At 45.8% G+C, this 27788-nt stretch overlaps 1 protein-coding gene across 11 annotated transcripts in view; it reads right to left on the bottom strand.

The window, feature by feature from the left end:
• CELF6 (CUGBP Elav-like family member 6) overlaps positions 1-27788 on the bottom strand; it is a 178350-nt gene continuing 150562 nt past the window's right edge. For 6 of the 11 annotated variants that reach the window (XM_081839056.1, XM_081839053.1, XM_081839055.1 and 3 more), the window contains 8 exons: positions 27459-27602; positions 24780-24924; positions 24198-24347; positions 22508-22570; positions 19049-19129; positions 15585-15728; positions 10491-10646; positions 2-4113 (listed from right to left, as the gene is read on the bottom strand). In XM_081839056.1, the coding sequence (XP_081695182.1) occupies positions 10519-10646; positions 15585-15728; positions 19049-19129; positions 22508-22570; positions 24198-24347; positions 24780-24924; positions 27459-27602 (855 nt within the window). In that variant the 3' untranslated portion in view covers positions 2-4113; positions 10491-10518. Of the gene's footprint in view, positions 4114-6763; positions 6870-10490; positions 10647-15584; positions 15729-19048; positions 19130-22507; positions 22571-24197; positions 24348-24779; positions 24925-27458; positions 27603-27788 lie in introns of all 11 variants that reach the window. The other 5 variants (XR_014150848.1, XR_014150849.1, XM_081839058.1 and 2 more) reach the window with 5 other exon arrangements.

Here is a 27788-nt window from a genome sequence, read left to right on the forward strand (position 1 = left end):
ATATATATATATATATATATTGTTTTGCCTTTTTCTTTTCTTTTTTTATATAAAAAAGTCACTTTCACAAGGTCACTAAAGTCGATTGTCTTTTTTTTCCTTTTTCTTTTTAGGTTTCCTTTGTTTCAAATGGAGGGCTCTCCTATGTTAAACGCTAACCGCTCTACAAAAAGCATTCTGTTCTAAACCACTAGGAAATGTAACAATGAAGCACATTTTTTTTTTTAAGAAAAAGAAAGAAAGAATAAAAAAATAAAAATAAAGAAGAGAAGAAAGAAAAAGAAGTCGTCCAGTGGCCAAGCGACCGCATTAGGGAATGTGAACCACGAAGGACAATGAGACAACCCCAGATCCTTCATGTACCGTGACATTTCGCTCACTCTATTTGGCACTTCCTTAAACCTGACCCCCTCCCCCTGACATCCTCCTCTTCCCCAGCAGATTCTTGAAAGTAATAGAGAATTTGGCTAAGGTTACACCAGTGCAATGAGAGACACACACAGAGAAATTTCCTACAAAGGGAATAATTCACCCACCTGCCCATCCCATGTGATCTGCAAACAGCACCTGCTCACAGAGTGAGCTGGTTCAAGGCTAGAGCTCAAGGAGGGGTTCAGTAGTAGATGGTTGAGCTTCAGGACCACAGAGAGCTCCCTGTGGAGCAGAATAGTTCTTGCAAGAACTAGGAATATTGCTTCATCGTTGGTCTGGAGCTGGCTGAAGCTTTCTTGTGTGGCGTGGCTTCCCTGGAGCCAGCCTGCTTGGTAGTTAAAGTATTCTAATATACAGGTGTGCACTCAGGTGAGATTGGAGCGCCTCCCCTGGCTTCTGGACATGGCAGGGTGAAGGGCGTGGTACCTCAGTGGCAGAGCACCTGCTTTGCATGCAGATGATCCCAGGTTCAACCCCTGGCACCCCCCAGGAATGTCCTGGGAATGTCCCCTGTTTGAAGCCCCAGAGAGCCATTGTCAGTCAGCTCAGACAATACTGGGCTAGTTGAATCAGTGGGTCTGACTCAATATAAGGCAGTTTCCTATGCTCCCATGACAGCCCCTCTGGAGCTGCAGGTAGTGGAGTCAGAAATCTGAGTCAGATAAGGGGAGCAGAGCTACATCCCTTGAAGCAAGGCATGCTGGCCCCACTGTCTGATGGGGCTTTTCCTCCACCAAAGCTTCTACTGGTGTCAATGCTTTGGATGATATATCCTGGGGAGTTTTGAAGGACTCCACTGTCTCCATCCTTGGAGCTCTCTGACTGAAAGAGTTCTGGGTCTTATCCCAGACAGGGAGGGAATTCTCCAAGATACACTTTAAGAAAAGGAAGCCATGTTGGTGCATTAGAAAAACCCACAGCAGGGAAATACCTCTACTGGGTCACACCAAAATGCCACAAAACAGGGAGTAAGCTTTTGAGTTTTCTAAAGCTCTTTGTCCGGCTGGATGTTGAGCAAAGTGGGGAGAGGAAGTGGGAGGAAATCTAGCATGTTGTGGTCACTCTGCATTTTTTTACAGTCTTAAGATTGAATGTAGGAGGAGGTGGCAGACACCAAGTCCATTAAACTTGACTAGGTGCTAAGCAGGCTTCAGGGTGCAACTAAGGACTACTGAGACCAGGAAATATGCAAGGGATAAGAATGGTATTGCTGCCTGACTGTGGAGTTCAGATTATTTTTTCTTATGAACTTCTTCTTGCTTTATGTGTGACCAAATTTAACCATTGACCCTAAAACTGAAGGGATATGATTTTTTACCACCTGAAGATGGCACTTTACTTTTCAAGGGTTCCACATTCCCTCTAACCACCAGGTAATGCAACCCACTTTGACTTCTTTTGACTTTTTTAAAAACCTAGCATTCCACCTGAAATCAACCTCTAGCCATATTCCTCTTTACTTTTGCGCTCTAAGAAGGAACCAGTGTATTTTGCCTAATGTTAGGGTTATGTCCTTTATTAGGTTCTTTTTTAAAAATTTGTGTGTGCGTGCATGAGCTCATGCGCCACTGTGTTTCTGCCAACAATTGCTGACTGCTGTCCCATGTGGTGACATGCATAATTGCAGCCTCTCAGTAAAGAATTTTCCAGGCTGTGGACTGACCCCACCCATTAGGCTGGTCATTGGCTCCTCCTGGGCAGGAAGGAGTTTAAGAGGACTTCCTGTCACTGTGGGGCAACAAGGTGTACCCAACCTCTGGTGGCTTTTGCATTTCCAGCCTTATTCTTTGGTCCTGCCTCTGGTTTGCCCTCTGATCTGGATAGCTCTTTCAATCTGGCTCAAACTCTTACTAAGAGTAGGCCCATTGGAATCAAGGAACCTAAATTAGTCATGTCTATTAACTTTGGTGGATCTACTCTGAACAGGACTAGTATTGAACTCCACCCCCAGTTCCTGGCTGCTGTCATGCTCCAGACTTGCCCATGACCCAGCCTCGGTCATTTCTTTGTCCTATCAGTCCTGGGCGCACTGTGAAACCTGAATAACACCTTTGCCAAGCCTCATCCAGTTACGCCTGCAACTTCCTAATGCACCTCTATTTTAACACCAAATGCAGACTTTCAAACTACCATAAGCCAAACTTTCTCCATTCCTCTGCTTTGCTAGATGTTCAGCCTACTAAGAGCTGGCCCAACGTTTTGTGACACTTTGGGTGGTCCTAATAAAAGCATTGTCCAAGTGTGGAGAGACGTTGCAGCTCCTCTACACAGCCATCTAAGCATGGGTGGGAAACCAGTGGCATTCTAGATGCTGCTGGACTCCAGCTCCCATTATCCCTAGCCACTGATCATGTTGGCTGGGGCTGATGGCAGCTGCAGTCTACCCCTAGTGTAGGCAATACTGAATTAGTCACACCGATGATCTGCCTTGGCGCAAGGTAGCTTCTCGTGCACAAAAATATGGTCCTGTGTCTCTTCTTACTCTGGTTTACATTAGCTTTCAATGCATGGGAGAAACAGATCAGGGACTGTGATTACAACCCCCCAATTTTCTGAAATCCAAGTGCCTATCTGGAGAGAGGAGGAGGAGAGAGCTGCTGCCAAGACCCCCGCCCACCCTGGCCAAAGTGGCCCCTCCTGCCAGCTTCACTACTCACCCGAACCCCATAGTGTTCAATGCGGTCACAAGGCCACCAGCACTGGCCACACTGCTCACAAGGCGACATCTGCTTGCTTGCTTGAGCTCGCTTCTCTTGGAAACAACTTGCAGCTTTGACATGAAGCTTTTTTTTTATAGTTTTTTTAAACCTCTTTGAGTTTCTTTTTTTTGTTTTGTTTTGTTTTTTAAATTAATTAATTTATATATATATTAAAAAAGCAATAGTCCTTTGGTCCCTAAACTCTAAGGAATGATATGACTTTGAAAGAAGTTAATCCAATCTCCTTGGACTGGTGACAAAGTGGGACAGAAACCCCCACCCCCAATCCACGGGATATAGATATATAGACCTATTTATATATATATCTTCTGTTAAGTTCAACATCCTCTTAGCAACTGGTTTTTCTTTTCCCAAACAGATGCGGAAAAAAAAGTTCCCCTTTTTTTCTTTCCCCCTTTTTAAAAACAAAAAGCGTCTCCCAGCTGTAACATACAGGCCTGGTCCAAACCCACCGGCTTTGGTTTAGATCTGTTTGGCCTCCCTCTTCTGAAATCTTGAGCATCGGTCAAGTGCTTTAGAGAGAGGCTGGTCCCACCAGCAGGCTCTGTGCCTGCGACCTTTTCCTGTTGCAAAATCCTACCCCTCTCCTCGTGAGGGGTCTTAAAAAAAACACACGTCTTCTCCAGCGGCTCCTTCCCGTCATGGAGTTTAGAGTCGGCAAATAGCGATGCCTCTTTCCCTTTTGTCCAATATCGTCACAACCACCTTCTTTGCTTTCTCTCGCCTTAAAGCGGCAAAAGGAAAAAGAAAAAGAAACCCCCCCCCCGAAACCCCAACCGATTTGGAAAATAAAATAAAAATAAAAAAGGTACAACCAAACTGGCTCTCCTCTTTTTCACGAGCATCCTGCCTCCTCTTCCTCCTCCTCCTCCGTGATATGTTGCAAAGAAAGAGAGTTACAAGTCTGGATACTGCACGTGGGACAAGGGGAATACTCTTCGTACGCCGCATGGCATCCCATCTGCAAGAGAGAGAAGGGATGTTAAGAAGAGGCAGGCGATGCCAGGAGCTAGCAGGAAGCCCCATCCCCAGTAGCGAGCGATGGCGTTAGGAAAGAAAGGAAGCTCTTGTCAGGGCCATCTCTATTCAGTGTGTAAATATATATATATCAAATGACACCCCAATTCTGTACCAGAAGAGGTTGAATTCTGAAATGTTCTAGGTTAGGTCTGGCCTTCCATTTGTTGTGGGCGTCCCACTCCCAACAGCCCTGAAGAGCTGCTTCCAGTCAGTGTAGACCAGGGGTTGTCAACCTGGTCCCTACTGCCCACTAGTGAGCGTTTCAGGGTTCTAGGTGGGCGTTAGGGGGTTCTACAGCACAAGCTGAATCCTTCCCCCTTCGAGCGGTAAGAATATTTTACCATTAAGAAAGATGCATCCGTGGGCGGTAGGTATGAAAAGGTTGACTACCCCTGGTGTAGACAGTACTGAGATAGATGGGGCAATGTGGCTTGCGAAATAAACATACTTAGCAACCTTAAACACTGTGAAATACCACTTTGCCGCACCAGTTATCTTGTTTTCTGTACGTAATACACTTATGCCGCATAGTGAGGGTTCTTGATTTCCAACCACTTCTTCTTTCCCCTCCACCCCCCATCCCAGACGTGAAACTCATGTTGAACAAGCTCCCCCCTTTCCACTGCTGTGTCAGGCTGCTGTTAAAATAAAAATGCAATTTATCCCAACAGCTCCATATACAGAACAAGTTTCATGGAGCAAGATGGTCAATGTATTGTTGGCCAAAATTCAGATAACTGCTGCTAGAAGCTAGCATAGCAACTGCAGGAGGCCAGGGATGTCATATTGGTTGAGATTTGTCTTGGCTGAAAGGGGTGGGACCAAGAGGCAGGGGCATGGCCTGAGGAGGAGAGGGAGGGACCAAGAGCGCCCTATGTGATGGAACTGGTGACCATTTTGAGCAGGTTCCATTCTTGATACATTCCTGCCCTATTAGGAGCATATATGCAGATCCACGCCATACATTTAAAGCACATGCCTTCCCCCAAGGATTTCTGGGAACTGTGGTTTCCCCCTCACAGAGCTATGAATTTCCAGCAATCATAACACACAGCAGTTCCCATGATCCTTTGGGAGAAGTCATGTGCTTCCAATGTGTGCTTTAATAGGATGCTGATTTGGACCAGGTCAGAATATTTGTCTATGCAGAAGAAGAAGAAGAAGAGTTTGGATTTGATATCCCGCTTTAAAACCTGAAGGAGTCTCAAAGCAGCTAACATTCTCCTTTCCCTTCCTCCCCCACAACAAACACTCTGTGGGTGAGTGGGGCTGAGAGACTTCAGAGAAGTGTGACTGGCCCAAGGTCACCCAGCAGCTGCACGTGGAGGAGCGGGGAATCGAACCCGGTTCACCAGATTACGAGTCTATTGCTCTTAACCACTACACCACACTGGCTCAGTATTATCTACTCTGATTGGCAGTGGTTTTTCAGGGATCTTGAGCAGAACAGAATATTTCCCACCCCTGCTACCTGATCCTTTTAATTGAAGTTTGAAGGACTGAACTGAGGATCTTTTGCATTAAAATTATATGCTCTGCTGCTGAATGAAGGGTCCTCTCCCGTGAAATACTGCACCAGTAACACTCTCCTGCTCCTCTGCTAAGGTACCACACTTCATGCCTGCAATCAGGACTAGGACTTTTTCTATGCAAAAAGAAAACGAAACATAACAGGGCTTTTGTTTGCTTTACATATCTTTTATCCTGGAGTAGGCGATCCGGATTCATTATCTCCAATCAGGAACGTGAGAAGCTACCGTACAACTGGTCAGGCCACTGGTCCATCTAACTTAGTATTTTACACACTAGCCCTCCCTGACCTAGTGCCTTCCAGCTGTTTTGGACTACAACTTCCATCAGAAGCAGCCAGCATGTCTGATGGTCATGGATGATGAGGATTGTAGGCCGAGACATCTGGAGGACACATGATTGAGGAAAAATGGCCTACACTCACTGGAAGCGACTCTTCAAGGGTTCAGACAGGTTTCTCCCAACCCTGCTGAAGATGTGACTGAAGAGACTGAACTTGAGATGTTTTGCATACAAAACATGTGTTTTCCAACAATCAATGAGAATTTGTTGTCAATCCTTAGCAGTGAAGCCTTCATGCTCTTGAGACTGTGGAATGCTTGAATTTCCACAAGCATTGGGGTAATATAGAGACTCTAAATTATGTTGGGATGTTCAGGGGTGGGGGGCAGGGAGAGCTAGCACAACTTGGTGTTTCTTGTGCAGGACTGAGTTACTCAGCCATCATCATCACACAGTAAATATAGAGGGCACACACATCAATTGTCACATCACAACAGAGAGAAAAGGAGGTACAAAGAAGGACAAAGTAGAGTTTATGGGCTCAAAAAATCCACAACTAGTAAAAGACTGACCAATCAGCACTCCAAAAACTATCCACCATGGGCATCAATATGGCACTGCACAACCGCCAAAAAGAGAGGAGGAAGGGGTGGGAAGAAGAACTAATAAAAATAAAGCAGAGATGTAGAAAGATCAACGTCAAGTTCATGCAACAAGATTACAACCGGCCACATGGCGTCATCGAGAAGGACGATGACAACATTAGTTAAGTCACTTACAGTTTCAGATAATTTGGGAGGGAGAGTTTTTGTTTGGGTCTCCCATAACAGCTAGAGGGTTGCTAGGCAACTGTGGGGTCATCCTTGGAGCTATGATTGGCCTGGTCTGGTTAGAGACAAAGTAGTGGATGGGTTGGAGGAAACAAAAATATAAAAGAAAAGATGAATCGGTTTGATGCGAGTTCTCAGTATTAATGGTCATTGCTTCTTCTGATAGCTGCAAAATGGAGCAGGAGTCCTCTGAAGTCATATTCACACGGTATATCTAAAGCACCGAGAAAGTACTTTAGCAGTCATGGGGAATCATGAGAACTGTAGTTTGTGCAGGGCGCTGGGAAGTCTAGGTCTCTAAGCCCAGCCCCCTTCACAAACTACAGTTCCCAAGATTCTTTGCAGGGGAGCCATGACTGCCAAAGTGGGGGGAAAGTGTTTTAAATGTTTGGTGAGCCTGAAAATAGCTTCCTTCAGTAGGCCAATGAATTGCTGGCCTACAGGGTGCTACTGCTTTCATGTCCTATTCTGGGCATCCCATAGGCCAGGGGTGGGTACTCTATGACTCTCTAGGTGTTGAACTACAACTCCAAGCATTCCTGACTGTTAGCAGGGGCTGGTGGGAGTTGGGAGTCCAACAACGTGTGGTGGGGGGCACAGCTTCCTCACCCCTGCTGTAATAGCAGATGGGCCTCTGGTTGGTTCCAACAGATCTGTTCTCATGCTATTGCATCCTGCAGCCCTCTGTGGGATTTCACTCTTGCAAACTGCTTGCAGTGGGTGTGCAACTTACACTGCAATTCTATACACGTCTACAGAGAAGTTAATTCCACAGAATTTCCAGATAAGTAGGTATAAGATTGGGACGTGGGTGGCGCTGTGGGTTAAACCACTGAGCCTAGGACTTGCTGATCAGAAGATCGGCGGTTCAAATCCCCGCGACGGGGTGAGCTCCCGTTGCTCGGTCCCTGCTCCTGCCAACCTAGCAGTTCGAAAGCATGTCAAAGTGCAAGTAGATAAATAGGTACCGCTCTGGCAGGAAGGTAAATGGTGTTTCTGTGCGCTGCTCTGGTTTGCCAGAAGCGGCTTAGTCATGCTGGCCACATGACTCGGAAACTGTACACCGGCTACCTCAGCCAATTAAACGAGATGAGCACCACAACCTCAGAGTCGGCCACGACTGGACGTAATGGTCAGGGGTCCCTTTACCTTTACCTAGGTATAAGATTGTAGCCACAATAATCATACAGCCTAAGCCATGACTTATGCAAAAATTGGGCAGATTTGCATCATGCATTTAAAGCATACCCAACCATAATCCATAGAACTGTAGAGTTGGAAGGGACTCTAAAGGTCATCTAGGCCAACCCCCTGCAAGGCAGGAATTTCAACTAAACCATCCATGACAGGTGGCCATCCAGTCCCTGCTTTAAAACCTCCAAGGGAGGAGAGTCCACAACCTCTCACAGCAGTCTGTTCCACAGTTGAACTGCTCTTACTCTCAGAAAGTAAGAGCACATTTGAAGCTCATGATTTCCCCCAAAGAATCCTGGGAATTGTAGTTTTCTCACACAGAGAAAACTCTGTTCGCAGGATTCATGTGATTTCAATGTGCATTAAAGGTAAAGGTAAAGGGACCCCTGACCATTAGGTCCAGTCGTGACCGACTCTGGGGTTGCAGCGCTCATCTCGCTTTACTGGCCAAGGGAGCCGGCGTACAGCTTCCGGGTCATGTGGCCAGCATGACAAACCTGCTTCTGGCGAACCAGAGCAGTGCACGGAAATGGCATTTACCTTCCCACCAGAGCGGTACCTATTTATCTACTTGCACTTTGACGTGCTTTTGAACTGCTAGGTTGGCAGGAGCTGGGACTGAGCAACGGGAGCTCACCCCATCACGGGGATTCGAACCGCCGACCTTCTGATTGGCAAGTCCTAGGCCCTGTGGTTTAACCCACAGCACCACCCGCGTCCCTTCAATGTGCATTAGGAATGCTTTAAATGCATCGTGTGGATCTTTTGGTTCAGTTTAACTCTGTGGCTCATTTACACACTGCCTTGATATGGTTAAATTGAGTGTTTCTTCTCTCTTTTTTGCAGTGGCGAGGAGCTTGTGAATGCAACTCACCTCACCCTAGAAACCCCCTCAAACTATGTACCAAGCCAGGAGGTGACTATCCCAATCAGATCAAAACATTTGATTTAATTAGCATTTGAGGTAGACTTTTAAGGGTGGCATCTTGTTGGATTTTAGCCTTTAAGTCACCCCAAGGATCTGTTTCAGGCCAAAAGGCAGGGTAATAATGGCTTCAACAAATAAAGAGATGTATTCTGTTTGGTCCTCTTGCCATGATTATGAACACAGCAACTTGGGTATATTGACTTCAATGGAACCACATAATTATGCTTTAGATTTTACCCTTTCATTGGTCTGAAGACATGTTAGATTATCTTCCTTCCTTCCTATTTACAGATTTAGCCACAGATATTCTATTCTTGTCTCTTTTTACATAACTATGAAAGCTTTTGGATGTGAAGTTATTGAATGACTTGATCTATTGGTAATTTTATGCTCATTTAAATTTTGATGCATGTTAAATGAACTGTTTGTTGTTATTATTTTTTTCAGTGTAGTGATATTATACATTTCATTTTTATGTACTGACATTGTACCACTGTTTTTAGACTATCTTCTATGTGTGAATCACTTTGGGTGCAGATTATTTGTGGATCAACTATGACACTCAACAACTTAAACAATGTAATACACACGGGTCCCACTATCAGAACACTAATTATCCAAAATCTCTGTTATCTGAATAGAAAATTTTTTGCCCAAACCTTGCTACATGAACAACTGGTTCAGATAGCTGAACAGTCAAAGTTTGCCCACTTCCTTAGTTGTTTGTGTTCTGCTGGCTGGTGGCCATTTGGGGCAAAAAACCATGGAGGGAGGGAGAGAGATTGGACAAATCAGGGAGCAGGAGGGATTGAAAATATAAGTTTTTTCCTTGGTTTGGCTTCTGCTGATTGGCTGCAACAGTTTCAGGCAGAGATCAGGGATGGAGCATGGACAAATCACAGATTAGAAATGTTCCCATAGGAAATAATGGAAATCACCAGCTTGTTATGCAAACACTCACTTAACAAACAATTTCCTGAGAATGCATTGTGTCTGGAGAGTGGGACCTGAACATATCTGTCTCATATCTGTTCATTTACTGTGGTTTTATATTAGTTTTTATCTTATTGGTATCCTATGGTTTGGTTTGTTTGTATTATGGTTTTAAGATATGCTGGAAACCTCCATGGGATTACTGCGTAACGAAGACTGGCTGATACATTCGGTCAATAAATAAATAAATAAATAAATAAATAAATAAATAAAAAAATAAAATTCATTCTATTTGGATTGGGGTCATTCTCTGTGCCTAAAGACAAACACTGAGGATCATTGACACTGTACATTATTAGAATAATAAACCATTGAAAGTTTATTTGGGTAAGTCAATCCCCTATGGGAAGGCTATGCATCATTTATTACTTTTTAGCTTATTCTCATGCGATGGACATGGACTGGGCCAAAATGCACTGTATTTGCTGTTTTGAACTAGACACACCATTTGTAGTTTTTCGCTCCATTTTCCTCCAGGTTTAACACCAGCCTTGTGGCAAAGGCTAACCCCTTTTCCTGCTGGTAGTGTAGCTAGGACAGTCTTGCCTGCCAATGTCTTACCTGCTTTCAGGGCCAAGGTGAACACGGGTCAGTAGGGTCTGTTAGCATCTTTTGGCCGCTTTAGTTGGACCTTTAGCCTCTTCATGCCGATCTGGAAGCCGTTCATGGCCTGAATGGCTGCCTGAGCACTAGTTGGATTGTCAAAACTGACGAAACCTGGGATGGGTCAAGGGGGAAAGTGGGGTGACAGGGGGTGAGAACAGAGAAAGAAAGGAAGGACACAGTTCAGCACCAAGGACAGCAGCAGCCCTCCCTGCATGTTGCTGTTTCACTGCAAGCCTTTCACAGAAAATAGATCCTGAGGAACTCAAAAGAGGTGAATGTCGGAGCTAGCAGGTTCCCCAACCTGGTGCCTTTCAGATGCTTTGGACTGCAACTCTCATTAACCCCAGCCAGCACAGCCATACTGGTTGGGGCTGATGGGAGTTTGTTACTCAAAATATCTGGAGGGCACCAGGTTGGGGGAAGCTGCTCTTAATGGTGATGGCAGGATGGGCTTGCAAAGGGCTGGTGGAAGTTGTCTTCCAAAACATTTGAAGTGGACTAAGTTGGGGAAGGCTGTTTTAGGCCACTGTTCACTTTCCAGTCACACTAGATTCTTCTTTAACAATGGTTATTGAAAGCAAAATTTAAGAAATCCAATCCATTTAACTCATGGAGTCTAGGTTTGGTTTTGGGTCACCTGGGGTGTTGTGAGGACACGGAGGAAAACCTTAAAGCAGGCATCCCCAACTTGCAGCCCTCCAGATGTTTTGGCCTACAACTCCCATGATCCCTAGCTAACAGGACCAGAGGTCAGGGATGATGGGAATTGTAGTCTGAAACATCTGGAGGGCCGAAGGTTGGGGGTGCCTGCCTTAAAGCCAAAATACACCATATTTTTTCATTACAATGAGAACATCTTATAATCATGGCCTGCTAGTTAACTTCACAGGGTGTTAGTAGTCTGCGGAATGTTTCTAACACACTTCAAAATAATGTATTGACATGTACTCACTCAACGGGACTTTGAAAAGTTTGGAAGGATGTGCTAACTATTCGAGAATATGCTGAAATGGCTGTATGATTCGTTTGACCTTTCAACATCAAAATAAGCTGAAGCAGTGTTTGAGCAAGCCCTTACTTTATTTTTGCTCTTAATACATAAAGAATCCAGTGCAGGACAAAAGTCTGCATTCCTTTAAAAAAACCCAACAACAGTTGCATTGCTTTAAAAAAATTTTTTTTTTTTTAAATCTATAGCCACAACATTTATTCAGTAAGTAATGACTGACAGGGGATGTGAGAGAGAAGTGACCCTGGAGGTGTGTGGCACTCACAGCACTCACTCAAAAATTCAGAAGTGCCCACAGGCCTGAAAAGGTTACCAACCCCTAATTTGAAATATTTGCATACTGCCCTTCTATTAAGAAATCCCAGAGCACTTTACAGTAACTAATACAGTGTCAGGTGAGTCTCCCTAGGGAAAGAGGTGCATAAGCTGATGGATGGAGAGGAGAGAGGCCTTTCTAGCTATGGCCCCTTGCACATGCACCTCTTTCCCTAGGGAGGCTTACCTGAAGAAGATCTTACATACAGGCAAGTTGATGCGAGAGAAAACAGCTCCTCAATTATCCAGGTTGCAAGCTGCATAGGGTCTTAAGATGTAAGCACTCACCCTTTGCATTGTATTTGGGAAAGGACTGGAAGCCAATGAAGCCCTTTAAGCACCAGCAGGATGTGATCCCGATGCTCCGTTCCAGACATTAGCTTAGTGGCTCTGTTTTGAACAAGGTAGTCTGCAAAGCCAGCCCTGTGCATTGCTGCTGTCTGCTTTCCCCCAACCTGTGGTCTTTCAGATGTTTTAGGCAGCAATTCTCACCATCCCTGACTGATGGAACTTGTACTTCAAACCATCTGGAGAGTACGAGGTTGGAGGAATGGCTACTGTAGTCTATGGTGCCATTACACCAGCTGTGTGGGCGAGGCCAGGTACCAGATTCAAGGTTGGCTCCAGATTTGAGGCAAAGTGCCCGCTGGAGGACACTCCTTTACATCTGCCCACTGGCAGGCTTAATCTGGCAGCTGTGCAGGCATCAGCACTGCCTTTGATGACCACCAGGCAGCCCTTGGTGGGTACGGGGTTCATTTTAATCTTCCACAATGCATTGGAGTGACATACATTGGAGTGACACTGAGTGCTACATCAGTGACACTGCAGGAAATGAAAAGAGTAGTTCTCAAACTAAGCTCTCTCTCTCTCTCTCTCTCTCTCTCTCTCTCTCTCTCTCTGTGTGTGTGTGTGTGTGTGTAGCGGACAGGCATAAGTGGTAGACCTTGCTGGTGTGCTGGTGTAGGATGATGACAACTGCTGGTGCAGGATTTGGCCAGACATGTGCAGGGCCTTGCAGCTGAGAAATATTCAGGCTACGATAGACAATGAACTTTGGCTTCCGAAACTCCCAAGCTGGTGGCTGTAAGTTAAATTAAGTGGTCAGACTTTATTTGCAGCAACATGAGGTGCAAATTATGCTTGCAAAGCAACGCCTCTGTTGCATTTTTGTATGGGGTCTTCTAATTTGAGGCCCTAGATTAGTGCCTACTCTGCATATTAGTAAATTTGGCCCTCCATTTTCTTTTTGATACTTACAAATGAATTGCTTTATGATTTGGTTTAGTAACTTCCCAGGGAGAGAAGTTAAGTTAATGGGCCTATAAATTCCTGCTTTTAAAGTTGGGCATTATGTTTGCCTTTTCCCATTCCACTGGAACCTCACCTGTCATGCATGATTTCTCAAAAATGATTGCTTTGTGGTTTGGAGATGCCTTCAGCATCCCAGGGCGCAATTCATCATGACCTGCTGACTTCTAATCATTTAAGATAGTCAAATATTCTCTGAACAGATCTTTGCCTATCCTAACCTTTGTCCCTCCCTCATTGTTTATATCGATTCTACTAATCATCTGGTCACAATTTATCTCACTGGCGAAAACCAAAGTGAAGTAGACATTGAGCAATTTAGCTTTCATTGTACTGTGGATTACTAGTACTCTTTCCTCTAATGAATGGGTTTTTATTTCACTTTCTGGATATTTTCAGTGTGTTTATAGAAACTCTTCTGATTGTTCCTAATGCAGTCCCAGGAAATGATCTGAAGGCACTTGAGGCCACCACCTTGCTGAAACGAAGCTAAACCAATTGGTTTTGTGATGGAAGGAAGGCACGTTAATAATGTAAGAAAATAAGGGTTGCTTCCAGTGCCACTCCTTCTCAGAGTAGACCCACTGAAGTTAACAGACTTAGAACATTTATTTAAATGAGTTTACTCTGAGTAGCACTTAGTTGGATACAATATAAGTAACATTTCCATAGGGGCAGCCGACACTGTGCCCTCCGGATATGGTTGGACTACAGTTCTCATAATCCCTGACTATCATCCACACTGACTTGGGCAGACAGGAGCTGAGGCCACAGCTTATGGGAAGGGGCCATAGCTCAGTGGTAGAAAACCTGCTTTGCATGCAAAAGGTTCTAGGTTCAATTCTCTAGCTAGGCCCATGAATGTCCCCCCCCCACCCTGGAGAGCTGCTGTCAGTCAGTCCAGATAATATTGAGCTAGATCAGGGGTAGGCAACCTAAGGCCAGGGGGCTGGATGCGGCCCAATCGCCTTCTCAACCTGGCCCGCAGACAGTCTGGGAATCAGCATGTTTTTTTTACATGAGTAGAACGTGTGCTTTTATTTAAAATGCATCTCTGGGTTATTTGTGGGGCTTGCCTCGTGTTTTTACATGAGTAGAATGTGTGCTTTTATTTAAAATGCATCTCTGGGTGGGGCATAGTATATGTGGGGCATAGTAATTTGTTCATCCCCCCCCCAAAAAAAATATAGTCTGGCCCCCCACATGGTCTGAGGGACATTGGACTGGCCCATGGCTGGAAAAGGTTGCTGACCCCTGAGCTAGATGGACCAATGGTCTGACTCTGTAAAAGTCAGCTTCCTGACATCTAGAGGGCACCGTGTTACTACCCCTGCTCAGATATATGGCACTAAAAGGATGAAACAGCCCATGATAGCCTTGTGAACCAAGATGGAATGCCCCATTCCTAAGCTACTGTATCATTACCAAAGGACCATTTTTTACACTTGGGCAATGTAGCAATTGCCAAAAAATGCTTCCAAGTGGTCTGGTTTTACATTACAGTGGTGGCATATACAAGAACCAACCAGAGACGTTTCTCCAGATGTTGGAGTGGAAACAAACCATATGGGTGAGCCTCATGATTGGATGTTGCCTATAATACTAGCGATGGACACAATTCCTTGAACTTGCCTTGAAATTATGAGGGGGGTGGGTTGTGCTCCTTGAGTAAACACAAACAATTCCAATTCCACCCCTGCAAGTAAAAAACCCCTACTAATGCCTTTCTTCTCTGCAGTTACCCTCCCTTCCAAAGCAGGTACAAGTTTGCTTGAGCATTGTCCCATCAGTTGTCCCCCAAGGGCTGAACCCTGTCTATCATACCTCCCAAAATCCTAGTTTCAGAGCTTGCTCCTTGGTCTGAGCCACTTGTCTCAGGTATGAGGACCCCGTCTGACCTCCTGTTCCCATTCCCTGATTGCTGCTTTTGGGTCATGAATCTGCTCCAGCTCTACTTATGACAGCTGCCCAGGATCCTGGAACTCCACTGCCTGGATTCTGACCCCTGCTGAGGCCTGACAATAGTCAACCCTATTCCTCCTTATTCTCCCCTTATGTCACATCTTATTCTGAAATGTGCAGAATTGCATGTTGGCTCCTGGGAGCTAGAGTTCCTTATATAGCAAAACCCTACTTGCCATCTATCTGTGGTGTGAAGTGCAGGAAGAACACACATGTTTCAGCAGCTACCAACACAATGGAAAAGGACTGTGTGGCTCAGTGACAGAGCACGTGTAAAAGGGCCCCGATTCAATCCCTGACAACTCCAGGAAGGGCTGGGAGAGACTGTGACCCTGGAGAGCCATTGCCAAACAGCATAGACAATACTGAGTGAGATTGACAGATGTTCTGTCACAGTATAGGATGACTTCCTATGTTCCTAGCATCTCAAAGGAAGCACGCCAGCTACTTACCAAAGCATTTACTTTGGTTGGTGGCACGGTCAACAAAGACTTTGGCAGAGATGACGTTGCCGAAAGGCAAGAACATCTGCATAAGTTCTGCATCCCCAAACTCCTGGGGCAGGTGATAAATGAAGAGGTTACAGCCTTCGGGACCTGGGATAATGACAAAGGTGTACACACAAAGGAAAAGACATGTTTTAGCAGCAAAGAGGCCATGCGCAACATGTTTGGCTACTTTCTCACAGTGCACTGCTTGTTGCAGTTCGCTAATCTGCTAGTTCAGCAGATAAAAGTCTTTTAAAAAATCAGTTCATTGCAATTGTTTTTTTTTCTAATATCCACCAGCTTGCTAGAACATAAAGCTGAAAAGAATCATGACACACCTTGAGCAAATATCTAGGTGTATATTAAAATCAATTCAATCCCAGTCATACAGAGAGTTCTTTCCCAGAGTGTCAGAACATGGTCTCAGAATGGCTATGTAACAGAGTGTCCTTACTCAAATAATAATTTCTAGTTCAGCTGCAGTCCAACAGCTCACCCACACTTCTGTTTGCCCCACTGCTTTCCCCCAGTAAAACCTGTGGTTTTGCACTGAACAGGAACAAACAGCAGTTGGGTTTTCTGCAGATCGCTGTTTGTTCCGATTTATCACCAAAGAGTGGGGTTTTTACGGAAAGTGGTGGGACAACGACAAAATTGCTTGGACCTAGGCCTAGAAAGCATGTGAGAAGGAGAAAATGTCTTAGCCTCGTGCTGGCTAGGCATGGGACAAGTGGAAGTGTTGAACGAAACCTTAGTTCCACACCAAAGAGTCTTGTTATTACCATCAGGGTCAGTCTTTAAGCTATATGGGGATAATGTCTGTATCCTTTCCTTCCTGGTTTTTACACTGGGCCCCTCCAGATGTCCTCTATTAAGAATTCATCAGAATTCATGCTCATGATGGCTATGGGGGCAGTTATACACAATCACCACTTGCGCCTGTAAAAGTTTTGGGGGCTGTAATACTGCTTCTTTGGCAACAGGTACAGGCCCCATGGTTTCCTGTCAAAACATTCTATACCACAGATGTTCTAGGGTTGCTGTTTTTTGTCCTGCTTTTGTTGTTTTTAGAGTTGTCCCTCCAGATGGCAATAATTCAACAACTTTGGTGAATCTCTGCATAATAACTAATAAAGCCGAATGATGTGTGGACAGCCCAGTGTCAGTCCATCATCAAAGTGCTATTATTGTGTCAGTGGTATATTGCCAAATACACCTGCAAAAGAAGAAGAAGCCACCAATCTGGAGGGGGCTCTAATCCTACTGCCAAAGGGAAGGAGCCTCAGCTGATCAATCAGATGAACAACTGGAAGCAGAACAGTCAGCAGAAATGACTGTTCGGGCAAATAGAAATGAACCACTCAATCAACAGCAATTGCAGTTGAGACCAAAAGTTTCTCAGCCCAGCAAATTAACATTCTGCAACTTGCAGTTCCCCTGTCTTAAATCAGAAATGCGCCGCTGCTTACCCACTCGTTTATTTTGTAGAACCTCCCTAGTTTTATGAAAGCTGTCTACTAGCATTTCTTGACACCCACAAACTGCATAGGGACATGGTGATTTCCTGCTAGTAGAGAGACCACACCAGGGATCAGGAGGATGACCACATGGGATCAGCTGAAGACAGAGACAGTTGCTCTTACAGTCTCTTTCTTCCGGTAATCTGCACACACATCCTCATGGTTTAGAACTATAGTGCCGACTCATCTGTGGGAGAATCTGATGCCTGAAGTGCTCCGATTCCATCTACTTCTAAGGGGAAACAAGGAAATGTATTTCTACATACCTCTCAACATATCTAGGCCTCTGTCCTCACACTTATTCAGCGATGGAGGGACATGCAGAGATGTCTCTTTCTTCCCCTGACTGAGGGGTGGCCAACAATGGTGCCCTTCAGATGTTGTGGACCACACCTCTCATCAACTCCTTCCAGCATAATTAATGGTCAAAGATGATGGGTGCTGCGGTCCACAACATCTGGAGGAAAGCAAGAAGCATTGCCACATTTAAAGGACATATTCCAGCCATGCAGAAGGGCTTTGTGAGAGTTGGCGAGGGGTGTATTCCGAAGAGCATTCCAAGAGAGACCTGTAGTCCAGCCCATCAGTCAGAGGTTCCTAACCCCTACTTTATTTTGAATGCATGGACACATTTTGTCATAATTTTTCCAATGCAATTCTTTGTTTTGTTTGTTGTGTGTCCCTATGGAAAAGCATAATATAAATAAAACTAACCTAAGTTTATTTCATAGGAGAAGGTATCAACATTCTGCTTTCTGATGTGATGGAGAACCACGGGGGCAGGGACTGTGAGTCCACCCTCCATGTTCCTTTGTTCATTAATGCATCCCCAAGAGGTCTGACTCATTCAGCACCTCCTCCTCACACTCAGAACTCTGGTGTTGCCTCCTTCCAATTCAACTCTCCATCTTTCTTTTTGTTGTGTTCACCTCATTCACACTTCTTTGTAGCCTTGTTTCTATCTTCTCTTTGCTCAATTTCTGCCACCCTTCTACCAACCCGCATGTTGATTTAATCATCCAAGCCACCTGCCGTTCTGTCAATATTTGCATATTGTCATCTAATCATCACCGGCACCATTTATGTACCTGTCAGTTTGTACATTACAGATCCCAGGAAGAAGGGGACTGCAAGAAACGGCTGGTTTTTTTTGTCCAAACATGCATCCAAATGCATTATACGAACTAGTCAGGCATGCATCTTTCTCCCTATCAAATCCCAAAAGAGCAGCACTGGATAGTCAGGTTTCCTGTTCACAAGTCTTTTGGGGAGTGAGTTGCATTCACATGGTAGGTATTCAGCTGTCATATCTATTTTAATCTGTCGAGTTCAAGACGGGCTACAAAAGAAGGCAGAAGAGAACCAGGAACTCACTCACTCACTCACTCACTCACTCACAGTGGGCTCCCAAGTTGACTCAACTGATGACTCATCAGATGAGTTGACTCATCTGATTAGGTGGTTGAAAGGCAGGTGGCTCCACCCACCTGTCAAAGTGGTTCATGCTGGATGGGGGAACTCAAGATCCAGCCTGCCAGCTGGGTCCTGTTCCTTAGCCCTGTCCTATCTAATCCAGCATTTTGTACTCAAAGTGCCCAACCAGATGCCTCTGGGAAGCAGGACATGAGCACAAATAGCATTACAGCTATTATTTTAGTGTTTTGCACATTTAAAGTTGCATTTAAATTTGTTCTACGGAAGGGTGGAGAAACCTTTTTTTTTTATTAAAAAAAGACCCACTTATTTTACATTTATTCATCTTGGTTATTTATTTTGTGTTAGGCCACCCCATCCTGGATAGCAATGTTGATATCAGTCATGCACAAAGCAATTCACTATCGATCCCAACAGTATGACTCAGCAGTTTCAGGAATCCCTGCTCTCTGAAATGCCCACAACCCATCTTACCTTCTCTCTGCTGCTGGGGGATGATGGGAGCTTGCTGGGGGAAGGCCTGGCTGATTGGTGCATAGGCGGCTGGGTATGCTGCTGGAACACACAAAAGCAGATTGGTCAGGGCAAACAGAGCCTCCTGCTAGTGCTGAGAAAAGTATGGTGAAGCAAAACCAATTGGGGACAAAAGTGGGATGCTCAGCAGTGGATCCTGAGCATGACTCAATTCCAGAGATGTATGCATGGATCACATAAAAAAGATTGCTTTGCTGCCTCCACGATCAAGTTGGCTTGTACTCATGGAACAGTCCCAAAGAGTACGTGACACAGGTCGCTTGTGTAGCTCAGGAGGTCTGAATGAAACCTTTGAAGTTGCATGAAATCTAGCACAAAGAGCATTTTAGGTATACCAAATTATGAATGTATTTAAGCCACCTTACACTGGTGTTGTTGGTCCATCTCCCAGTGTTGTCCACCCTGACAGGCAGTGGCTGTCCTGGGTGTCAGGTAGATGTTTCTCCTGTCCTGTGCTACATGAGAGTGTTGAGTTGCAAAGGGCAGGGATTAATCATGGGATTTCAGACATGCAAAGCATGGCAGGGGCAGCCAAAATGGTGTCCTCTAGATGCTATTGGACTCCAACTCTCATCAGGCCCAGCCATCAGAGTCAATGGCCAGGGACGATGGGAGTGGAAGTCCAGCAACATCGGCTTTGACTTCCTCTTCTCTGAACCACGTGTGCCCCAGTGCATTACGACTGTAGAGATTCTGGCAGGTCCACCCAAGCATTCTCGCTTCTTCATATTCTACGAGCTGTTTCTTCATGTTCTAACATATTGTTCCAAAGACTTGCCTTAGCTCAAACAGCCTGACATGCAGGGTTGTACATGCCTTCTAATGGGATGTGTATACTGTTTGCCTGAATTAGCATTCTCATTTAAACTAATCACTGGCCAGCGCAGGGGACTTGCTGGTTTGTGGCTGACTAGGCATGTCAGTCCATCTCTCAGGTATCGTTTCCAGGCCTGACCTCTAGCTTGGAGTGCATAATTGCTTTCACCTTTCCCTGGCAGAAAAAAAGGGTCTAATTGCCACTTGCCCTGGGACTGCATTGTTGAAGTGGAATCTGTTCTCCATTTCTCAAAGGTTTGCTTCTGAAAATGAGGCCTCTAGTTCGTTTACCTCATTTGTAGCAATCTCTAGGATTTGGAGGTGTGTGAAGTTGAGATTGCCTTATAATTGCAAGGCAGCTAAGGGTGGCGGGTGTTTTCTGTCCTTTAAAAACTTATCCAGCACTTTTCAACCTCTCTGTCCTTCCTGGCCTGAGAAAGCTCCATGGAGGAGATACCTCTTGATGTCTTCTTCTGGGTTTTGACTGAAGCATAGGACACTGTAGAGGCTGGTGCAATTTCATTTTTTGAAAAAGGGAATCCCTTCCATTTACTTATTTTTTTCTGTATTGATTTCTTTAAAAGGTTAAGAAAAAGACCTCACATAAGAAAAATTAACAATGAACATCTGTCAGGAGAACAGCAGACAGCCTCTCTTGTTTCTTATGCTTCCAGGAAAACCCACCTATGGACATCAAGGGGGTTCTCACCAAGTGTGAGCACCCATGAAGAATAAACAGCCACTAACACTCATCAACTCCCTTGTAAGTAAGGCAGGTACAACAAAACCCTGGCACATTACAAGTATCTTTATTTCTTTAAAAGTATTTATAAACTACTTAGTATTTTAAAAAATCTCTAAGTGGTGTACAACCTAAAAACCATAAATATTACCCTAAAAACAAAAATGCAACATAAAACCAGTAGAACAGTAGTATAAAAGCATATATAAAAAAGAATTAAGGGAATTCAAACAAATGACAAACAACAAGAGGGTCTGATTTTACAGGTCATGGGAAGTCTGGGCAGAAAGGCACATGAATGTTACCAAAAATGTACTTCTCCTTTGATAATGTTCAGTATGCCATTTATGATGGAAAATGGTCTGGGGAAAACGCAGAAGAAACTTTCAGCACAGCACTATAGTTTGGCTCCATCCATCAACCAGGGTGCTAAGCTGTCAATGGGAGGTTGCATTCTCTGTGTCCCAGGAAGAACATCATGGCAAGGTGGGAGACCAACTTGGTGCCATCATTTGGGCAGAGAAAGAGCAGATGCAGGAAGCCTGCTGCCAACTCCCGGTAGTCCTGGGACTACAGAGTTGAAGGGAAGCTTGTTTTGGTTCCATCCATCAGACTGGGACTAAATTGTGCTGGGTTGCGGGATCAACACACACTGCTCTTGCTGATATGCCCTCTTCTACATAACAGGAAAAGAAGCCCTGCCCTTCATTTCACCCACTCATCAGACTAGCAGTTGACTAGCCCAGCAGTACCATCCATGGGCACAAAAGGACCACGTGTCACCATTAGGACAAATAATGGGCCACTGCTACAGACTGTTGCCTCAATTGTGGCTATTTGGGGGCTTCATATACCATATTTTTTGCTCCATAAGACACACCTAGTTTTTAGAGGGCGAATGCAAGAAAAACAATATTCTTTAAAGGGAGCTCTGAGCAGAGTCTGTATGCAGCCCAGGCTCTGCTCAGCACTCTCTTTCATGAGCCATGTGGAATGTGTGTGTGGCACTTGCAGGCTTTTTCTCCTCGGGGGCTCGTGAAAGGCTCTTGGGAGCTTTTCCGGGAGGTGGGGGAAGGGACAGAGGGGCTAAGCCAGAAGCTAGAACAGCAAGAGGGAGCGCTGCACAGCTATCCCTCTCACTGGTCTGGCTTCTGGGATAGCCGCGCGAAGCCTCTTCAGGGCAGCAGGATGAAGGCTTTCCATGCCCTGAAGAGGCTTCGCACGGCTAAGCCAGAAGCTAGAACACCAAGAGGGAGCGCTGCACAGCGATTCCTCTCACTGTTCTGGATTAGCCGCGCAGCCTGCATTCGCTCCATAAGACGCACACACATTTCCCCTTACTTTTTAGGAGGGAAAAAGTGTGTCTTATACAGCGAAAATTATGGTAAGTTGCGTTTCAGCTTCTGGACATGTGGAGTTTTCTTTCTGCTGTAGGGGCTTGACATTCTGCCGCTCTCATGGGCAAGACATCCTGTGTTTGCTTGTTCTCAAACACTCCCTTCCTAGTTTCTTTGGCGTGTTTCTTGACACCAAACCTGCAGCAGCTGGGCCCTGATATATTCCACCAAGAACCACCTTTCCTTCCTAGTATAAGACACGTTTCCCCAAAGCTGCCCACTCCTGCTTCAGGTGTGCCACAGAATGGAGAAGCCAGGATTCCTTAAGGAGGAGTGGAGAAATTTTATCCATATCCCTACAGCATCCTCCTTGCATCTGGCTCTTTTGCTCATGCTCAACATTATCACAAAGATGCCATGGAAAGATGGAAAGATGCAGGGAAAAAGGGAAAGGCAGACAGAGAGAGGGGAGGCGAGGAGGACAGGCAAAGCAATGTTTGAGACCTGCATAGTGCTGCATGCCTGCGTAGGCTTGTTGGAGGGGGTCTGCCACAGTGGGACTTTGAGCTGGGAAGAGAAAAGAAGGAAGAAGGAAGAGAGTAAGCAAGTGCAACTAAAGGAGAACAGCTTTCAGAGCAGCACAATCACTGGGGCAGGCAGCAAACCACTCGAGATATCTCCTTGGCTTCCCATTACGTTCCTCTTCCTCTGTCGCTCCTCAGAGTCTAGCTACATGTGCCACAAACTACTTGAGAGCAAACTACACAAACTGCATGACACGACTCTGGTTCTTTGATCCAGCTCCTCATCCTCCTGGACCTCTTGGGTCCTCTAACTTTTGCCCTATTTGTTACCGGTAATGGCCACATATCTGAGAACAACAGGCTGGGTCCAGTGCAAACATTTGCTCTATGGCAATAGGCCTGCTGCTCTTCTCTGTGGACAGAGGAATTCTAAGGACTTGCCCACACCTCCATTTGCTTCCCTTGCCCCTGGGGAAACCTGCAGTTTAGAGCTGACTAGGAACAAATAGGGTTTTCCAGGGATTGTCGTTTGCTCCAATTTAGTGCTAAAGAGCAGGTTTTCCAGGGCAAAGAAAATGCAAACGGCTTGGAGATCTGTACCTAGAAAGCACAGGGCAAGTGGAAAAATGTGTTTTCTAGGCACGTGACAAGCTGGATGAGCCCTAAAATCTCATATCTAGCTCAGAGTGAGCAATGGAGGGAACCTGCAGGTTGTGGATGCAACACAGCTCCCTGAGATCTCATCCGCTAAGGAGTCCTTTCCCAACCTGGTGCCCTCCAGGTGTTGCTAGTTTACAACTCCCATCATTCCTCCCCACTGCTCATGCTATCTGGGAATTGATGCCCAACAACATTTGGAGGGCACCAGGTTGGGAAAGTCTGCAATAAGGCAATGGCATCGTTAGAAGGTTGCTGGAAATTAGTTTTAGCTCAACTACCATTCAGGGCAGGTAGGCAAATACCTGAAAAAGGCAGCAGAGGCTTGGACTGTGTAAATTCTCTAGTTGTGACTGACACCAGCTGTGAAACTGGCTTAGGAACCAAGGCAGCCGTGCACTACTTGGTAGCCAAAGGTGAGCAGAAATCCCATGCAGGTGAGTGCATTGAATTCTATCAAGGGAGCAAGCAGAGGTAGAGGACAGAAGGCTCTCTCCATTCCTCCTCCATCAGTCCTCTTGCTTTTTCTCCGCTGGCTGTAGAGAAAGGGAACCTATCCCTCTTCCATTTGCCTGCTTTGTAGAAAGCTTTTCTCTTTTTTACTAGACTTCTAAGAGGCTGGTGTCCTGCCTTTTCATGCTAGCTGAGAAAGAGGAAGCTTCCCATCCAAGGCATCCAGCATGGGACACAGGATACTAGCCTGTTAGCAAAAATAGGTCAGGGTAGTAACTTTTGCAAGCTTAGTTACAAGACTGGACTAAGGAAGGTTGCTTTTTTAAAATGATATATAACCTCCCAAAGTGTATATGCATCAACATAGGGGCATAGTTGCACATAGAGAGACAGGGATGAGTTTCCTGTTTGTTCTTTATACTGCACCAGATGGGCATTTAAGTCCTCCTGGGGTCCCAAAGGACTAGTTTTCCTCTTGCAGCCAAATGGTAGGGAGCTTGAACAGCACACCCATTGTTTCCTGCCTCCGTTATTATTATTTTTTTGGCCAAAAACCTTACCTGGGTATGGATGGATTCCATTGGTGTAAATAGTTTCTGATGCTGGCTGCCCATTGGTCTGTGGTGGGAGAGGGCTGAATCCATTCACCCCGATGGGTGTGGCTATGCTGGGAACAGGTGCTGTGCTGATCCCTGGAGGTGTGCTTGTACCTATGGACCACCAAGAAGTTGGGGAGAAAGAGACAAATTAGAGATGGCCTTTGATGCTGACTATTTCTCAAACACAGAGGATGGGTGAGGTCTCTGACTGGAACAGGTAGGAATCCGGTTGGTTGAAGCTAGCTGTTAAAAACCAGTCCACTTCTTCATCTGGGCTGTTTTGCAGTCATCAAGAGCAAATGAGTCCTGGTCATTGCCAGTTTGGTCCCAAAATGCATATTTGTACGCACACTTTAGGATAGTCTGTGCATTACTGTATACATAACTTCAAAGGAGAACTGCATTGCAAAATTTGGAAAAAGTGTGAGCTCTGAATTCTGACCATGTTTTGGTCCATTTTTGTTTTGGAAACTGTCTGTCCTGTATGTCTGCCTTCGAATGTGAACTGAGCTGAATTTCTCTACTATCCCTAGTGGCAAATACCTGATGAGGGTGTCATGGGAGCAGCAACCAACCCGCTGACGTTAAACGCCGCCATCTGTTGCATCTGTGCCGCCGCAATGGCCGCCATGGGGTTGAGGCAAGTTCCTTGTGCTGCAGCCATCAGAGCTGCCTGCTGCTGCATTATCTTAAGGAAAGAAAGACAGGCATGGGGGCAGAGAGAAGGAAAAGAAACGGAGTAAGCAAGAGGGGCAGCAGTGGAGGCAGGGAAGAGAGAGGAGAAGGAACAACCAAGAACAGGAAGCAGAGGACACAGAGGAGGAGGAGGAGGAAGAAGGGGAGAAACAAGAAGGTGCAAGTTAGTTTTGCCTTTGTTACTGAAGAGCCTTTTCCAGCTGTTGACACTGGGCATGGCAGGAATGTAGGAAGATGTCTTATACTGAGCAGTGTGTCTAACAGTATTGTGTACAACAGCTTTCCCCAAACTGATGTTCTCCAGGTGTTGCAGGACTACAACTCCCACCAGCCCCCGACAGCACAGCCAACCATCAGCGATGAGGGAAGTTGGTGTTGGAAACAGCTGGAGGGTACCATGTTGGAGAAGGCTGGCAATAGGACCCAGGCACATTATTTCCCTGAGGCACCATTGAGGCAGCTCTCAGGCAAAAGGAGCTTCCAGTCGGATACCTGCTATTCTGCTATGCTACCCATGGAACGGCCAGAGATGGTGCTGCAGTTGTTTCAGTCCAGGAACCAACAGAGGCCTGGCTTGCCCTAACCTCTAGGCTAGATTACTGCAACACATTATACATGGGGCTGCCTCTGATGACGGACTGGAAACTTTCGCTGGTGCAGAATCCAGCCACCAGGTTGCTTACTGAAGCAAAACAGCTTGATCATATAATGCCAATCCTTGGCAGACTGCACTGACTGCCAGTTAGTTTCCGGGTGGGCCAAATTCAAAGTGCTGATGTTGCCCTATAATGCCTTAAATTAGCGGTTCTCAACTTGTGGGTCCCCAGATGTTGTTGGACCACAACTCCCATCATCCCTGAGCTCTGGACTTGCTAGCTAGGGGTGATGGGAGTTGTAGTTCAACAACATCTGAGGACCCACAGGTTGAGAAAAGCTGCCCTAAATGGTTCAGGACTGCAATACCTCAAGGACTGTCTCTCTCCATATGAACCTGCCCAGACCCTGTGATCATCCTCTGAGGCCCTTCTTTGTGTGCCTCCTCCATGAGAGGTCCAGAGGCTGGCAACACAAGAACGGGCCTTTTCTGCAGTGGCTCCCTGTTTGTGGAATTCTCTCCCCAGAGAGGCTCGCCTGGCATCTCTATTACATATATTTAGGCCTCTATAACCAGATCTTTGTCTGGTTAAACAATTTGTGGCCAATTTGTGGTGGGGGACACAGTTTGTTGTTTTGTTTGTTATTATGTTATGTCTTTTGATACTGTAAACCGCCCTTTGATCCTCAGATGAAGGGTGGTATATGAACTGTAATGATGATGATGATGATGATGATGATGATGATGATGTTTCAGGCATGGTTCCTTAGTCTAAGTAATAGGGAAAAGCACAGGGTTCCAGCACCTTCACCACTTCTGCAGAAGGGGAGATTTCAGCTTGCCTGCTAACTGCACCTGCCAAAGCCCTCTCTCCTGCACAGCAAGGAAAGCTGCAGGCCCTGTGTCCTCTGCTGCACCTGCATCTGAGTGAGAGAAGGTGCAAGCCGAGCTATGTGGCCACTTGCCTGCCTGCTCTATAACAGGAACACCAGCCTACCTTAGATCTCATCATCAGACCCCTATCTGCTCTAGACTGATTGGACTGCATAAGAAGAGTCTTGCGGCTGAATCAGGCCAAAGGCCCCAACTAGTCCAGTATCTTGTTCTCACAGCAGCCAAGCAGCTGCCTATGGGAAGCCTGCAAGCAGGACTTGGGAGTGAAAGCAGTGCTCTCTCCATTTGGGCTTCCCAGGAAGTGATATTCAGAGGTGAACTGCCTCTGACAGAGGACGTAGTATGTATGTATTCTGCCTAATAGCCTTATCATTCACTGATTTATCTAACCTTCTTTTAAAGCCATTCCAACTTGGTGGCTACATGTTATTGGAGCTAATCATGTAGCTTGGCTAAACACTGTATAAAGGAGGACTGTGATGTTTGCCTCTGACTCTGCAGCCTTCTGCCTACTTCTCTTTGCTATCTGGCAGCAGTTTCCTTTGGAACAGCTATCAGGACAAAGACCAGCAGCATCTCCTCCAGAGGTTGACACTTCATCCATATCTTCCACCTCCAAACCTCTTTTCTGGGCTCTTAGAGCTTGCAAGGCCTTTTCCTTTGGTGATCTCTCTCCACTGTTGACACTCCTACTCTGTTCAGCTCCCAGCTAATCTTTCAGCTTACACAGGAGTCAACAAGCCACCAGTGCCCATCAGACCTCTTGACTTGTCTTCCCAGTTAATGCAAAACCTGCTTTCCCAAGAAGGCGACCTCCAGGTTTTTTGGAGAACAACTTCCATCATCCACCATGGCTGGGACTGATAGGAATTGTGGTACAAAGCATAGGAGGAACACCAGCTGTCGTCCTTGGAAGCTGTCTCTGCCATCCTGTGTGAGTTCACCGCCCACCTACAGCTAAGCTAGCCCCCTCTGGCTTGTCCAGCTCTAAATGCGTCCACCTTATAGGGCTGGCAGCGGATTGCAGCATCTCCTACCGCTTGCGTATATGCCCCGTAGGCTCCAAACTGGATCGTCATTGGATTGAAGATCCCCAGCTGTCCTGCCATCTGATGCATCCGCCGAAGGGTCCTCTCCTTGTCTGTGTCAGCAAACTTCACCACCAGGCTGGACGATGCTCCCTAGCAGAGTGGACAGAGAAACAGAGGCACAAACAGAGAGAGTGGGGCAGAGTGTATCCAATGCTCCTGTATGAAGCGGTGGCAGCTGGCACATAATTCACATCCCCCCCACCCCTCCAGCAAGGACAAGCGATACGGATGATGGCATAAGGATAACAACTAGGGCACATCATTTCTGCTAGAGAG

Source organism: Podarcis erhardii (genome assembly GCF_964252035.2).
Source record: "Podarcis erhardii genome assembly, chromosome: 14".
NCBI lineage: Eukaryota > Metazoa > Chordata > Lepidosauria > Squamata > Lacertidae > Podarcis > Podarcis erhardii.